The sequence below is a fragment of the Neomonachus schauinslandi genome, chromosome 14, assembly GCF_002201575.2.
Source record: "Neomonachus schauinslandi chromosome 14, ASM220157v2, whole genome shotgun sequence".
Taxonomy (NCBI): Eukaryota; Metazoa; Chordata; class Mammalia; order Carnivora; family Phocidae; genus Neomonachus; species Neomonachus schauinslandi.
In genome coordinates this window covers 71703823-71721452 of record NC_058416.1, presented here as the reverse complement: position 1 = coordinate 71721452, position 17630 = coordinate 71703823, and the positions used below count along the sequence as shown (strand labels likewise).

Sequence of the window (17630 nt, the reverse complement as noted above, 5' to 3'; positions counted from 1 at the left end):
CCCACACACACACACACACACACACACACACACACACACACACACACACACACACACACACACACACACACCCGCACCCTGCAAAAAGAAACAATTCTACAGGGTAAAAATAAAAACTTGAGAGAGCTATTAGGATCCTGCAGCATGCTGTAAAATGCTTTCCTTTAGCACAAGATGATTAATTAGGTGTCTATTCAAATAGCTCAAAGATAATCACGAAGTTTAGAATGCACGGGTATTGCTGCTCAACCTAGCAAAGCGTATTTCCTCTAATCACATCCTAAAAGTAAAGACCAGGATGAGGGTGAAAAGACCAAATTAAATATGAAGATAAGTAACAAACATCGTCTATTAGCACTGCCCTTCATTTTTCAGTACATACTGTGGCACTTGGAACACAAGGAGTTCCTGGATCCTATCACCGTTGACCCTAGTACATAACTAATTGGAGCTGACAAAATTCAAGCCAGACTGCAGAGGAGAAGCCCATTAAGAAAAATGTTTGCATTAAATTTTGCAACAGCAAGTAACAAAGGTGTAAAGACAAATAACATTTACGAACTTGTTTAAGAAACTCATTTCAACAGTTATTTTCAAATAAGCAGCTTTCTTTCCTATTTTTAATTACATCTCCCCAAGGACTCCTCACCCTTTCAGGTTCCCACAGAGCACCATTAATATAGTATAAGTAAATCTCATTAATTCAGGTCCTACCACCTTGGAATTCATAATTCGGACAGGGGCTGGACTGAAGTTTATCTTTGCGTGATCTAGGAAAAAAAGATTTGCTACACAAATTAATAGAGTAACAAGATCTCAGGAGGGCTGTTTAAACAGTTCAGAAGTGTTTTAGAGCAATTCAGAAGCATTCATTTGCATATAATTATTATGCTAATTACAAATCATTCTTATCTATTCATTAAAGCAGATTCCCAAAGGACCACTAATTGTCAATAACTTGTTGGCCTAGTTTCTGTTACTGAATGTACCTCAGAGGAACAAAACTGCATTAAAAAATATTCTCTAATTCAGCCCTCTCATTAATCCTTACCGGCTTCCCACCAATGAATCCTAAAAGGAGAATTTTTAAATAACTGCACTGAGAACAGAAATGCAGTCAAACCTACAGGGCCGAAGAAAACACTTTTTTTGTGATCTTTTTAATCTCACAGAGACCCTGCATAGAGATCTGGGGTGGGGGTGAGGATGGCGTTGAACATGGGAAGCAGGCAGAGGCTGTCAACAGAGCTCTATGTTAAAAGGTGGCCACAGCCCAGAACACAGTCTGGCTAGAGCACAGCGAGGTTAGAGCACAGTCAGGCTAAGCGCCTCTTGCATTCTTTCTCATCTTATCCATATCTTAGTCTGAGATGGCCGACACTGTCATGCTTATGAAGGCAGACCTCCAAAGCCTCTGGAAGGTTACAAGTTAATAGAGAAAGAGAAAGAAATCAGAATTCCAGCCCTGAAAAGAAGTTACAACCAAAAGCCTAATGTGACAGGGGCACCTGGCTGGCTCAGATGCTAGAGCATGTGACTCTTGATCTAGGGGTTGTGAGTTCGAGCCCCACGCTGGGTGTGAAGCCTACTTAAAAAAATAAAAATGAAAGTTAAAAAAAAAAAAAAGCCTGATATGACAAATCCATCTCCCACAACCCAATAGGGAAACCAAATAGTTGTGCTCTAAATGAAATGTGGGCAAGTGGGAAAGGGGGTTTCTGGATAGCCCAAGGCTGGTAGGCTACTCCTCAGCCCTGCCCTCAGAGTAGGTGGGCTACTACTGGTTTGCACAAATATACAATATGTTTGTTACTACAAGATATTTTATTATTATGTTTATATACTTATTAAAGCATTTTAAAATGAAGATATTTTAAACTCTTCACACCAACAAGTTTTAACACGTTAACAAGTCAATTTTGTTAAAGGGGCTTGTTAAACATCACATATTTTAAGATTAAATTGCAAATGCCCGATATGTAGTATGTTCAAGAAAGTCTTAACACAAAATGTATTTATTTCCTTCAATGACAATAGATGGTAAACCTATCATATTAAATTCCTTAAACTAAAACAAGGGGGAAAGTCCTAATGAATATTCAGGTGAGCCCTTTCCAGCAAAATGTCCACGTTGGTCTATGAGCTAACCTTCAGACACAACTGCTCCTAAGACCCAGGACTCCAGTTAACCCATAATCACTAATTTAACAAACATTAAGTAGGAAATAATTGCAGAAAAAAATACTTTTTTTTTTTTAACAGCAAGAGCAAAATCCAATAAACAGCATCATTCTTGCTACTATTTTTGGAGAACTTACTTATGTGCCAGGCACACACATTCTCTCAATTAACCCTCACAATGTTGGAACAAAGGTAATACCACCACTTTTGGGGGTGGGGAAATGAAATCCTTTGCCCTTGTGGAGCAGAAGAACCAAGACTCAGATGCTGCTCTGTCAACACCCAGGTCAAACACCATACTTTAACTGCAAATATGATGTGATTTACATTTTTATCATTTGATAAGACTCAAGTACCTGAAAGGATTTTTGCTCCCTCTCTGCCTGGAGAACTTTCCCTAAGAAAGAGTAACACTGCTTTAAAAAAGAAAAGAAAAAAAAAGGAAAAAAAGGCGGGGGGGGGGGGGAGGCTTTTATAAGGAATACACTTTAAAAATTCGATTTGGAGCCACTTACACTAATTTCTTTCAGCTGTTCAAAAATGCATTTTTCCCCCCTTCAGAAACTGGAGCAATTCTACTTCACACACACCTCACCACCTCCACCACCCTCTCTACTTTTTTATTTTTAAAATATGGAAGAGATCAAAAATAAACATTAAGTTAATAGGTTCTAGTTGAAAAAGTATTTTATGCAAAACATACTGGTTCATGCAGATTTTTTAAGATTTATTTGAGAGAGAGAGGGCACACACGCACTCTTAAGATTTAACCAAGCCATGAAATAAGGTCATGGGGGGTGGGGGGAAGAGGGAGAGAGAGACTCTCAAGCCGACTCCAAGTGCTGAGCGAGCCTGATAAGGGCTCCATCACCTGACCCTGAGATCATGACCTGAAACGAAAGCAAGAGTCAGACGCTTAACCTACTGAGCCATCCTTCATACATTCAGATTTTTAAGAGAAATTTAAAAATCCCTTAAGATTTAACCGAGCATGAAATAAGCAATATGTTATTCTCCCACAAGAGGGCACTGCCATCCAACTATGCCTTCAAATACACTAGCACATTCTCTAAATCCATGACTGGATGTAAATCTTTTAAGAGTTCCAAAAGCTGACCATGTAAGGTAGCAGAATAAAGTGGGAAACATTTTTACATTTCTTTTTAATAAAAACTATGCTTATGTTTATTTATATCCCCTTTAAGGAGGGGGGAACCTCTATTACTACAAAAAGGATTTCGACAGTGGCTTGCTTCACAGCACAGAAAAAGTGAAAGGAGACGAGCATTTGACAAGCGGAAATTTTGTAAGCAAATGCAAAATCACTGGTACCTGAAAACCTATATTTGTTTTGTTTTTTCTTTTCTCTGAATTCAAGGGGGCTACCATTACAATTAGGAGCTGGGTCAGATGTCTCACCTCTTTATTACGCACACACTTTAATAAAGAGCTTTTGGCGCTCTCGCACATACATCAGAGATATGTTACAAACTTTTAAGATAGAGATTGAATGCCTAGCTTCATTTATGGCAAAAGGAAGAGGTATTCTACTAGATCAAGTCTGCTCACGCCAAAGAGAACAACTGAAACAGCGTTGGCAACCACAGGCTCTCCTCGGACTCAATGGATCTCAGCCACGGACTTCTAATAAACAAAAGCTCTCTTCAGGGCTAAAGAATTAGGTAGCCACTGCACAGCTCTAAGAAGTAGAAAGCCCTTCTTAGGAAGTAAGTGGCAATAGTTGGAATGAAAGTAACATCTAGAACTGCAGAAGTTTTTTGAAAGCTGTGAAAGATGATGAACCGGTGTTGACCACTAGCATTATCATCCATCAAAGATTAATTTGGAAGGTCTGTTAGGTTGACTCCCAAAATGTCATTTATGTGGCTCAAAAGCTGACAAATATTAACAATTCCACAAAGTCTGACCTAATATTTAGTTTTTTCCAGCCAGATTTTATGTTTTTAATTTTAAAGAAAAAAAATTAATCTTAAAAAGGTTTAGAAAGCATATTTTATGATTCTTGCATTTCTTTAAAATTACGAAGTTTTTTCTAAAGGCAGTACAGTAAAGCATATGTTGCCAAGACGATATACTCAAATGTGTAACATCTGGGCACCGTCTCACGGAATGTCTGATCAAAGAAAAAGATATGCCCAAATCCTTCCTAGAGCACCAGAAACAAGCATTGCTGAAGGTGTGACCAAAACTTACATGCCTAAATAAATTAAACCAAGTTTCATCAGCCTTCCAAGGCTGACATTCAAGAAGTCTCTTTTAAAAAGAGCAATAACTAAAAACCATATACACTCATGGTTTAAAACAATTAAAAAGTGTCAGACTGTTCAACACTCAAACAAGGTAATGATGTGTTCAAAGTAAAAATGGCTAAATGCAAGGAAAAGCAGGCCTTTATATATTCATTTACAAAGGCAAATGGGATTTCAGATAATCAGGTGTTGCTTAGCATTATTTCGGCTCTCAACTAAATTGCGGCATTATTCTGCCTACCAAAACATACTAAACAAAAGGTTCATAAAGAACAAATGGGCAATGCTAGAAAGAAGCAAAAAGCACAAACTTTAAAAACCAACTCATTTGCTTTGACATCGCAATCCTTAAAAAAATTACTAAGGGATTTCTACAAATGGCTTAAGTGAGCAGTTTAGAAGAGCCCAACAATTCCATTATTATGTACAATTAAAATGGGCCAGGGCTCTTCTTTTAGTGAAGTACAAAACTCCAAGCTTCCAGGTTCTAGTCAGCCCTCGAACTCCAACTTTGGCTGCAGCCTGGAGCCCAGCACTGGTTTGTATCAGTTGTGATGGAAAAGAAAGAAAAAAAAGAAAAGGCCCTTTGGTGCAGGGGAACTTAGCACTGCACGCTACACAAGCAACCAACTCCAATTCACTTAGAAACACTTTAAAGTGTTCCCTGATTAAGAATCTTGCAATCCCTTCAGACAGATACAATTATTCCTTTACCTGGAAAAATATTTACCATACCAACACAGAGCAAATAGCAAGTTCCAACAGATGTTTGCTAAGTGAACATATGAGAAAACACATGAGGAGTGTTCTCTGTTAAACAGTGCCCAGACCAAAAGACACCTTAGTGGCTCCAATCCTTTTACTATTCTATTGCATATATGCAAATTTCAAAATATCCCAGAGTCTAGTGGTTATGGGAGAGGGTGACCAAGGCCACTGCTGCTTTTTCAGGGAACCAGGGGAGATGGAAAGAAGAGCGGGTGGTTGGTTGTTTTAAATAAATTAAGCATGCTCTTAATATACTGTAAAGGAAGGAACATCATATGGTGAGAAGATGCTCTAGAAAGACAAAAATTAGCAGCCCTGCTTTTGAGTCCCCAACTTCCCTTTCCAGCGCTTATGTGGTTTAGAGAAGTTACAGCACTTCCCCTGGGCTCAAACTCCTTAACAGTAAAAATAAAGGTTGAGGTGAATGTTTTGGATCCTGGCCTCCAACTGAGATTCCCTCCGCTTTTAAAATCTTCGAAGAGTGCCCACTGTGCAATCTTCACCACGTATAGTGTACTAAAGCATGTCCCAAGTGAGCATGCACAGAAACCGCCCAGAGAACTGGATGGAGCCCAGAGTGCCGCCTAGAGACTGACCAGGGTGGGAGCTAAAAATCTGCATTTCTAACAAGCTGTCCCTGGGCAAACCTAGCTTGAAAGGAAAGGGCCCCAAGCGTTTTGGCCAGAGTCCTAGCTAAGGCTCTGAGAAGCAAGCTTGAGAGTTAGTCACAACGCTCCCCTGAGGGCCTCAGGAACCCTAAATAGAACCTCTTTACTTCCAAGCAATGTTCAGAGAACTGGACCTGTGGGCAGATTCAGCCACAACTGGGATTCCCACATTTACAGACCTGCCTTCTAGCCACAGTGGGGATATTCTCCAAAGGAAAATAAGCAAGGGGGGGGGGGGAAGGGGGTGTGAAGCCGAGTGGGCTGGACCAAGGAAAGCAATTCCAGGTACTTCGAGGAAGGGTGAGCTTGATTAGCAGCCCACCCCCTCACCTGGGAGTGCCTGTGTCCCATGAGGTATCAAGGAGAAGGGCTGTGCTGCCAAGAGGTGGCACAGAGAGTGGTCCAGAGTTCAGCAGTGTGATGACCCAAGGACCACAGCTCAGGAAGTCTGGCTCTGCAGGGCAGGCATCGGGGCTGCAGGGTGGCTGTAGCACTCAGCGACCATACTGCAGGACACAACCCAACGCTCCCCAGGGGGGTATTTGCAAAGGAGAGGGGCTGGGAGAAAGGATGGAGACTTGGACTAAATATGACTTGGTAACAAGAGGTTAAAAAGAACAAAAGAAGGAAGAGGTAGGAATCCGAGGTTTATCTTAAGAACACAAGCTTACTGGGTCACTCACATTCAAAGGGCCCCTTCATGCTCTTCAGGGAAGTCCCCAGGAAAGACCCTATCAGTCAGAGCACACCCTGCACATCCTTTCTGTGACCCAGAAATGACCGGCAGAATACCATCTTCAGTGAAACACCACTACAGTTTCATATCATTAGTATTTCCTTATTACTGATGTTTAAAAAACAGTTGGATGTGAAACTATATCACTTTTGACTTGTGAGCCTTAAAAGCTTCAATTAAACATTATTTCTATGAAAATAAATTCTTGGAAATGATAAAGTCACACAGCACACACTGCAGAGGAAGCATACACTATGGAGGAAGACTGATACAGTCCTTTCTGGTTACACATAAATACCTAAAAATGTGGTTCCAATTTCTTTTTTTCAAACCGTGCTCATTTTCTTTCAAATTACTTCCAAAAACGAAGGTCTCTCTCATGTTAATTGTGTGTACACTTCGGCTTACACTTTAAAGAGTCTTCCTCTCCTGGGAAGTGACTTTTGTGTACAAATCATGAAAAGCTACTTAGACAAAGTGCTGGAGATGATTAAAAGAGGCCAGATTCGCATTTATACCTTAAAAAAAAAGCAGACGCAGATGTCAACTGACTCATTTGTGTATATTTTGGAAGTAAGCTGAAGATATGCATGTGCATTTCATCAGGACATTTAAAGAATTCTCAACTTTTTTATTGTGGTTCTGTATCAAAAACGACTTTAGAAATTAAGGAAGTTATATTCTGGTATCTTTTGTATGCTAGATAAAACCTTGACTCATTACAATTTGGTCTAACTAAAACACCTTTTAATATGACAAAGCTACTTGCTCATTTAGAAATGAAATTTTAGAATTAAAGGCATATCACATATGCTTCATCACCTAGGATAAGTAAAGAAGGAACTAGAGTAGCATTTTGTTCATTTAATACCAGAATGATAAAAACTTCAATTCCTCCAAATGGTCTTCTCCCGACTCCACCTTTTTTTTAAACACAACAAAGGAAAAAATTGCAAATGCTTTTTGATTCACCAAACCTTTATTGAAAAGTTCACTTGATGTCATGCACTGAGCATCTTGCTAGGTCCTGGAAACACAGAGATGATGAGGTACAGTATAGTCTGGGCCCCCAGTGGGTACCCAATTTATTGAGGAAAAGAAGAAGGCTTTTCAGGAGCAATTCCTGGGTTAGATTTGAAATGGAGGAGGGGCCAGGAGGGTGTAGGGGCTCAGGGATGTGTTCTGCTGGAACAGCACACCAAGCAGGAGCCTTCCTTCTTAAGGGATATAACACTTTAACCTTTCACTACAACGCTGCTTTCCCCCAAAATAGGAAACCTGCTTTGTATAGTGGCCAAAGGAAATTGAGTGGGGACATTTGTGCAGAAATCTTAGACTCCTCAGCTTGTTTCATTAGGCAGTCACACATCTTCTAGAAAATTACAGAGAATGGTGGTTACAGTAACAGTTCTATACAGACTTTCCAAAGTAACCAACAACAAAAAAAATGAATAACCCATACATTTAAATATATATATGATTTCTGAAGCAAACTACTGTGACCCTGGGTCATACTGACAAATTTTTACAAGAAATCCTTGTTCCTAGAGTTACTGTGACAATGTCACCCTTCGATTATGTACATATGTCAAAGCACCCACTTAAATATTTAGTTACTCTGTGGGTCTAATCACATCCGTTCTATGCATGGTGAAGTACAGTTCGTAAGCACAGCCAAAAACCAGCAAGTCTACAGCGAGAGTGATATACGAGCTGTCTGAAACAACCAACCCAGCAGAGTTCATCCTAAAAGTAATCAACAGTCACTCTGAATTAAAATGTTTAGGGCTGTATTTGAATTAAATCCACCTGCAGTGACAGAAAACCCCCACCAGGTGGAGTTAAAAGATGCAAGCTTCACTTTCAAATTCTTGGGTTTCCTGAACTCCCAACTATTTCACATTTCTCCTGATTGAGAAGGAGATTTGGCTATTTATCCTCTCAAAATTACTAATTAACGGCTTTTATTTCTTTTAAAGCAAGTAATAGGCAGGAAAGAAATTCAACCATTTAAGAAGTTTTGGGAAAAATTAGCTCATTCAAGAAAAATCGGAGTTCATTAACAACCAAATGAAAACCAATGGATTCAGTCAGACTGAAACCAAAACCTCTGGGGATTAAGGTGCCACAGTCTGAACTTTGATAGATCACCACATCTTCACAAGGTCTCCCTACCAAATATCCACCTTGTTGGTCCAGTCAGAGTTACCAAGTTCTCAATTCCAGTGTCCCTCTAATTCCTGAAGAGCAAGTTTTAGGTACTAAAAATTGACCAATGCCATGGCAGACATCCCCTAAGATGACTCCCATAATGAGTCACACTCCTGTATAAGCTCCTCCCCTGAGCACAGATGGAACCTGTGACTTGCTTCTCACCAAGAGACTATGTATGGCGAAGGGCTGTCACTCCTTTGATTAGGTTGCATTACATGACCACTAAATTTGTGATTTGTCATGCAGCAATAGGAAACCGATATGCTAAGCGAGAAGAGGACATTTAAAATTCATTGCACACATTTCTGACAGACCTCAACTCTTCCATCCCATTCCCCAGACATCTAGCTCCCTCACCACCGTTCATGAAGGAAATCACTCTTCCGACCGTCTTACACATTCTTCTCGAGCAGCTATACATGAGCAATCAAGTACGTGCATACAGATATATTTTCCCCCTTTTACAATATTCAAATGGAAGCATCCTATAATACTCTTTTTTATCTTTCTCCAACCACATTACCTTGTGAATGTGGCATTGTGCTCACTCCCTTTTAATAATTCAACCTAACTCCATCATACAGAAGACCCATAACGTTTTTAGTCCTTGTTGATGGAGACATTTAGACTCCAGAATGTTTCCAGTCTTATGTTTATACATTTCGCACTTCACACCGAGTAGATCAATTCTTAGAAATGGAATTCTGCTGGGTCAAAGGGCATGTACATTTTTAATTCTGCAAAACAGGCTACACTGATTTACACTCCCATGGGCAATGTATATGAGTACCTGTTTCCTCACCCCTTGCCAACCCAGGTGTTACAAGCTGACATCAAATTGATTTTATACAAATTCTTGACTCAAAAAGGTTAGTTTCATCATTATCCTCAAGCTCATCAGGTTCACTCTACAAATACTGATGAAGTACTCACTCTGAAAAGGGGATGGGTTTCTAACATGCAGAACAAGATACATCAATGAAACGAGTAAGGGCAGAGGGGTAGATGATTCCAACATAGGCGAAATCTCCTTGGAGGAAATGGAATCTGACCTACAGGACACACAGGCCTTGGACAGAGAGGGAGGCCCAGAAGGCAGGCCAGAACAAACAGTGAGGAGAGGAAGATGGCAGCTTGAAGAGCAACAAAGCAGGGCCTTAGCTCCGAAGGAACCAAGAGTCAGTAGAAAGAACACTGGATTGAAGAGTTAGAATTTCCACTTGTGGCACTGGTTGAACGACCTTGAAAGAAACTAGTTTATCTGGGCTTCAGTTTCCTCATGTATAAAACAGGGTGGTGAGCCCTGAAATCAAACTTTCTGTAGCTGCAGAACTAACTGTGTTCAAAGTAAATTTATAGTGAAGACTAATGTCAGACAGACAGAACCGTGCTGGGAGAGGGGGACGGAGGGAATTCCTTAGCCCCACTTTCTAGTGGCTCCATCCTGACAGCCTGAGAAACTGGTAAACTCCAAGAAATTCTTAGGATTATGCAAAGTACAGTTCAAAAGCAATGAGACCTGGATAGCTCAGGTCCCCTTCAACTCTAAAAACGATTCCAACTTTCCCTTCAGTGTTGGATAATGCACCTGCAACTCCGCTTGCCTACACTGCGTTCATTCACTGAGTACTTACTATGTATATAACTCAAGCACTCTTCTAGGAGCTGGGGAGACAACAGTTAAGAATACAAAGATTCTTGGGGCACCTGGGTGGCTCAGTTGGTTAAGCGACTGACTGCCTTCGGCTCAGGTCATAATCCTGGAGTCCCGGGATCGAGTCCCGCATCGGGCTCCCTGCTCGGCAGGGAGTCTGCTTCTCCCTCTGGCCCTCCCCCCTCTCATGTGCTCGCTCTCTATCTCATTCTCTCTCTCTCAAATAAATAAATAAAATCTTTAAAAAAAAAAAAAAAAAGAATACAAAGATTCTTCCCTCTGAGGTTCAATCTCTACTCAGGGAGAAGAGAAATAGAAGTAAACAAATTTATAGTATGTCAAAGAAATGAGGGTAAGAGGGAAAAGTGTGACGAGAATGGGGGTGGACTGTTCCATCCATTAAATCCTACTCTCCCTCATGTTACGACTCTTCAATTCAGGCTTTCCAGATTTTTGTCCTCACAGATCGTTTTTTTTCTTTCCTCTGAAATCCTGCAGCACTTTGGACCATGCATTAAGCCTCTGCCATTTGTTCACTATTTCACTGTGCTGGGCTTGTTTCACCCAGATTGCAAGCCTCTCAAAGGTTCTATCCCAATCTTGGATAGCTACAGCAGGACTATTCCAGCAGCACAGACAGAGCCCGCACTCAGTATCTGTTAACTGCTATGAAAAACACTGTCATCTGAGAATTACAAATGTGTGCTTAACTTCCTTTTCCCAACACCACGGACCAAAATTTTTAAAGAACTTAAAAGAGCAGAACCAAGGGGTGCCTGGGTGGCTCAGTTGGTTAAGTGTCCGACTCTTGATTTCAGCTCAGGTCATGATCTCAGGGTCATGAAACTAAGCCCCACATTTGGGCTCTGAGCTGAGGAGTCTGCTTGAGATTCTCTCTCTCTCCCTCTCAGCCTGCCCCTCTCCATGCTCCTGTGCTTCCTCTCAATCTTTCAAATAAATAAAAACTTAAAAAAAAAAAAAAAAGAGCAGAATCAAATGAACAAATTAATGCAACAGAAAACCAAATTGGGTCTAGTAAGAATTAAGGACGGCCAGGTGGTCTAAGTGTTTGCATTAGACGTTAATTCCTAGGATAAACATTAACTACTCAAGGCCAAAAATAGATGGGGTGGAACCTAAAGGGAGAGTGTCAGGGTGAATGTCTGTGCCCGAAGTGTGGGAAGAAGAGGATGAGCAGAAGAAAAGGGCAGACCCAGAGTCCCTGCCCCACTATGTCTCTTCCCCACCTCCTTGCCGGAATGGGTGCTGGCCCCACACCCCACTCCCCAAACGCCCCCTCAGCCTTCACACATCCTCAGGCAGCTCAATGCTCTGTTCCTCATCCCCAGGCTTCAAAACTGCCCAGGGTACCCTCGCCTCCTAGCACACAGAGCTCCCTTTTGCACCAGTCAGTATGCATGTCAAGGTTCCTTTTTTACGTCCAAAGGTCTAAGAATCCATACATGGTATCAGTTTACTTTCAGTATTCACAACTGAGAAAATACATAAATAACTACTGTGACACAGTTTTTCACAGCAGCACTAGTTACAATAGCCAAAAGGTAGAAACAACCCAAACCTCCCTCCCCAGATGGATGCATACACAAAGGGTGGTGTATTCATACACTGGACTGTTATCAGCCATAAAGAGAAATGAAGTAATGACACACACCACAGTGGGGATGAAAACAGGCTAACATACAAGAAGCCAACACTGTAAGTCACATACTGCTATGATTCCACTTCTATGAATTATCCTGCACAGATAAGTCCACGAAAACAGCTTAGTGGTAGCCAAAGGCTGGGGGAGGGGGAAGTAGAGAGTGACTGTTAATGGGTACAGGGTGTCCTTTTGGAGCGATGAAATGTTCTTGAACTGGACAGTGGTGATGGTGTGAAGGTACCTGTACCAAATGCCACCAAACTGTACATTTTGAAGTGGTTAAAATAGTAAATGCTATGTGTATTTCATCACAATAAAATAAAGTACTAGGAATTCAGTCAACTTTAAAATAAGTTTGTATCTTACTGATCTCAACAATGTAATTGGCAAAAAGGAGCTGTGAACACTGAAAAAACAAAACCACACATACCTACTGATTTACTCCCCAAACAATGTTTGGTGTGAAGAGAGTTCTCAAAGCTCCCGTACAACCGTGGCCAATCACGATGCCAACAATGGCGAACATTTAGTAAACTGGGCGCAGCTCTAAGTGCTCACACTTAATGCTGTGAGATAATTAGCCCCATTTTACACAAGATAAAACAGGCAGAGAGAGAGGAAGCAACCCATCCAAGACTGAATAGCCAGCAGGTGGCAGAACCTCAGAATCTGAATCCAATCTAGTTTCAGAACGTATGTTTTTAGTCACAGCTCCACGGCCTCAGAATACAGACACTTCTCATTCGGGCCCAATCCCTTCTCTTTCCCCATGTATCCAGCCCAGACAACGTTCCACAACAGGGAAGTACCCGCTTGACCTCTGCATGTGCAGTGCCCTTCACCTGGAGCACTGATCTCAAGTGCCGTTGTCACACCCCTCAAGGCCAGCAGCACCTTCTCTCCTTGCTGGTCTAGGCTGGGGTGGAAAGAATGAGACCAGGGGCCTCCGGGGCTCTTACACAATCGGCCTTAACTGTTCCATCTACTTGCATTCATGCCTGCAAACACTGACCGAACTCCCATTTTAGCCTGAGAAAAAGAACAAAGAACTCTTATGACCTCAGCAAAACCAAAGGTGCCTTGTATTCTGCGGGAGAACAACCTGGAATGCAAACCCATGAACCACAAGATCGGATTGTTTTGTCTGGCTGGCACAACTTTTTCAAACACCAACAATATAACCTGAATGCCTTCCCTGGGGCATCCATACTGTCACTAGGCATTATCTTGTGACCTGCTGGTCCAAGCACGTAGGCTACCCTGACCTAGCCCATTAACCGACTCACTCACTGCTCACTCCCAAGGATTTTTCCTCCTACCATCATTCTTTCACATGCAGTAAACATGGCTGGAAAAGACAGAGAAGTAAAAGGCAAAAGAGAAATCTGAATATTATTTTTAAAACAGAATATACATTTACTTCTGAGGATTAAAAAAAAGTCCTATATAATTTCAAAGGTGGAATTATCCTTAAAATTGAAATAATGGCAAATCACAGCACAACTAAAATTTAAGAAGTTCTACAAGGATCCCTCATTAGTGTTCACATTTCTAATCAGGGACGGGGTCCTAGCAGAACAGGACCTAGCCTAGCAGAGGGTCAAAGCTGGCAGTCTCAAACCCAGTGATTTCAGAGAAAAGATGGGTGACCTTTGTTTTAGAAGGTTTACCTTTTTTTTTTTTCTTAAAGATTTTACTTATTTATTTGACAGAGAGAGCAGAAGTAGGCAGAGCGGCAGGCAGAGGAAGAGGGAGAAGCAGGCTCTCCACTGAGCAGGGAGCCCAATGCAGGCCTCAATCCCAGGACCCTGGGATCATGACCTGAGCTGAAGGCAGACGCTTAACCCAGTGAGCCACCCAGGTGCCCCTAGAAGGTTTACCTTTAAATTTCAACAGCAAAACCAGACATTTTGTTTGGGTTATTTCTGTTCAGCCTATAACACTGCTCATGTTCAGACAATAAGCACTGAAAATGAAATGGAAAGGTCATGAAATAAAAATGCTAACTGAACACACTGGGCTTTACCATGACAGAACTCTTGTTCCAAAGCTTTTGCTCTCTACACCAGCATAAAGAGGGCCAATGGTTGTCATAACATAGAGAAAGTCCACAACTGTGCCCTGCAAAAACAAGCAGCACCAGCATACTCTAAGAACTGAGTTAATATTTTCAAACTGCAGCAAAGTAATACAAGGGTCTTACTTTGGGAGAATGCAGGTCTTCACTTCTGGGGGAGCGTGGGTTATTAAGTCAAAAGCCTAGAGTATGAATATTTATATCTAGTAAAAATCAAGATTAGAAAGCTACACAACTGGGGGCGCCTGGGTGGCTCAGTTGGTTAAGCGACTGCCTTGGGCTCAGGGCATGATCCTGGAGTTCCGGGATCAAGTCCCGCATCAGGCTCCCTGCTCAGCGGGGAGTTTGCTTCTCCCTCTGACCCTACCCCCTCTCGTGTTCTCTCTCTCTCATTCTCTCTCTCAAATAAATAAAAATTAAAAAAAGAAAAGAAAAAAAGCTACACAACTGTTAAGCTTTCTTAATCACACTTTAAAAGTATAAGGGACCCACATTATTTACAGAAGCCCAAAGGAGAATTCTTTTGTAAAATAATGTTGTTAGTCTTTTCCCCCCCGCAATGAAAACAAACCTCTATATATCTCAGGTATATTGGGATTTCTCAAGGGGATCATTTGTGAAAAGATGAAATCCACAGAAGGAAACAAATAACCCTCTCTCCTACTCTCTGGTCTTTTTGCTGCATAGACCCACACCCAAACTCCAGGCTCACTGCAGTGTAGAAATGCAGGCCATACAAGAGAGAAAGATCGTGTTTAGATATAAGAGGCAACAAGTTAAAATGTCACTGAGGAGTATGCAGTACTTACTGCTGGTTCAACTTGACTTCGATCTGCAATATCTATGTGGACAATTTCAACAGTTTTCCATGTGTTCGGATCTAAACCGTGTACCTATAAATGACAAAGAGAAATGAAACACAGCAAACTGTAGACTACTCTTATTAGGCAAACTATTACATATATAATCTTTATCTGAGTCTTTTAGACCACATTACGAGGAATAAAAAAATCCAAATTGTTATTTCATTAAATTAGCGGTCTGAAGTCTTAAGGGATCTAGAAATCTTTTGTTACCCTTGTATACCTAAAAAATAAGTGTGGGGAGGGGAGGAGGTGTGAGGATGCTGCCAAATTAACAGAAATCTGTCACCATTATTTTCTGGTAATCCTTAGAGATAAGTTATATAACAAAATGTACCTAACCTACGTTTAACCCAATGATACACGACCAAGTCCTTGTAACCTTTAAGTCCTAGACAAACATAAGGTGACATTATAATTAGATTTCAAGAAGCTACACTGTGAGGTTTAAAACCTATCCTGAATTTTCAGTTTTGAAAGGACAGCAATTCCTCCACTCCTCATGTTAACTAATCATTTCTAAAACTCCCTCTATGAACCAATTAAGAACTGTTTACAAATGCCAAAGTTTGTCCATTTGGAAGCTAGAAAAGGCAGATCAACTCATACACAGACTAAAGCACACCCAATCATCTCATTTAGATTCTAAATTTTAGAATTACTGTGGAAAAAAAAACCAACATGAAATGTCAAATGATCACCCGGAAGAAAACTCAAGTCAAATACTACCAATTATAATTCAAAAGTTCTATTAATTGGCACCAATCACATAAAAGCGAAAAATACCACAACATGAACTTAATCTCCTGTAACAGGGTAATGGTGAGGCTGGAACGGCAGTTCTCAAACTGGAGCTCTTGAGCTGGATCGTGTACCACAACACACAGCATACTGGGCCCCACCCCCAGGGATTTTAATTCAATAAGTATCGGGTGAGGGCTGAAAATGTGCATTTCTAACAAGTTCCCAGATGCTGCTGCTGGTCCAGAGACCACACTTTTGACAGCCACTGGACCAAGGGCATCGATCCATACCAGATGGTTTGCCAAGTTCTCTAACACATCTTATCAAAAGTTAATGATTACACTGAGTCTTAAATGATTTTCTTGAAATTTATTTGAGGGATAAATGTGCTCCAACTTGTAAAAATCAGACACTTGTCAACATTTTTGTAAAACATTCACAGTTGCTCCTCCTCCTCGCCTTTTGGCCATTTCTCTGACATCAACCCAGCAAAGCAGAGTGGAGGTGAAAATTAAAGCAGTCAATTTTGCTTTGTAGAGTAGCTCTGACAAACATACAGAGATGAAAAGATGAAAGAAATCTAAAGTTAATGGCTAAAATCGGTTTGTGAATTTTATCTCTGCTCTCCCTGTCCCAGAGAGAGCGAGCTGATAAAAACAGCAACTCTCCCCACAGTCTGCTCTCGCACCAAGGCAAGGGGGCGGAAAGGGAATGCCCCGTTTGTTGCTGGTTGCTGGCCTGCCTCACTGTAATCGGACATGCCCTGGTGTGTCCAGGTACCGGTCTCCCGTAGGTGATATCACTCGGGTGATGACAGAATGGACTACAACAGTATTCCCATTTCCAGAGGCTTCTGCACTGAAAGCCCAGAGTTGAAACTTACATTTTCTAATGTTCCCAAGTCTGGTTTGTGCCATGTTTCAATTTTAATGAAGAAATCATCTTTCATATATTCATTCTGCAGAAAACACAACAGCAAAATGACAGTGATCTTTCACTGGTTCTTTGCGGCTTTTGTCTGCAGGAGCCTTCCCCAGCATAAGCATCCGTGCTTTGACTCTATAAGACTGATCCTCAAGTGACAAAGAATCATTAGCTACCTGTTTTTATAAACTTGTCAGGCAAACCAAATGCTGCATGCTTTTAAATAATTTAAACAACCCTAATTGTCATGCAGCATAGAGGGCTAATATTAAAGAAGCTGGGAGGTTTGGTGAGCAAATAGAGCATTCAAAGGAAGTAGCAGAAGCAAAATAAAGTCAACAGGGAGGTTTTGAGACAAGGCTGGAAAAAACCCACTAATACTGTGAACATGTGGTGGAGTGTAGGCTGGTGGAAAGAGCACAGAGGAGGAGCCATGCAGCGGTGGGCAGTTTTATTTTAAAAAGCAATGAATGACTGAAAATAATTATTATGTAAAGCAAAATTTAAAGATGAAGAGTATGTGACACAAAAATAGTTTTACTCACCGTTACAACTGAGGCATAATGGACAGGTGGGCAATAAAAGGGGAAAAATTTCAGAATATTAATCGAAGTCAAAACAATCTGTCATATTATTTACTGTCACGATGATTAAACTCCCTGAAAACACAGAGCATTTAGTAGTTTATGTCTGCAAAAGTTTCTATACAAGTGACACTACAGTCTACCTTAGATTATAGAGTCAATAATCTAATTTTAAAACAATGGGAGAATAATGTCACAAAAGCAATATATCACTTTAAGGCCAAATCAGCAAACAACAGGAAACTGTTTCAGACATCAGCCATATTCCTACCCTACTATATGTG

General features: G+C 41.0%; 1 protein-coding gene across 2 annotated transcripts in view; it reads right to left on the bottom strand.

The window, feature by feature from the left end:
• PITPNB (phosphatidylinositol transfer protein beta) overlaps positions 1–17630 on the bottom strand; it is a 63912-nt gene that overhangs the window by 26797 nt on the left and 19485 nt on the right. For both annotated transcript variants that reach the window (XM_021703631.2, XM_021703632.2), the window contains exons 5-7: positions 17308–17315; positions 16722–16796; positions 15041–15124 (exon numbers count right to left, since the gene is read on the bottom strand). In XM_021703631.2, coding sequence (XP_021559306.1) covers positions 15041–15124; positions 16722–16796; positions 17308–17315 — 167 coding nt within the window. The remainder of the gene's footprint in view (positions 1–15040; positions 15125–16721; positions 16797–17307; positions 17316–17630) is intronic.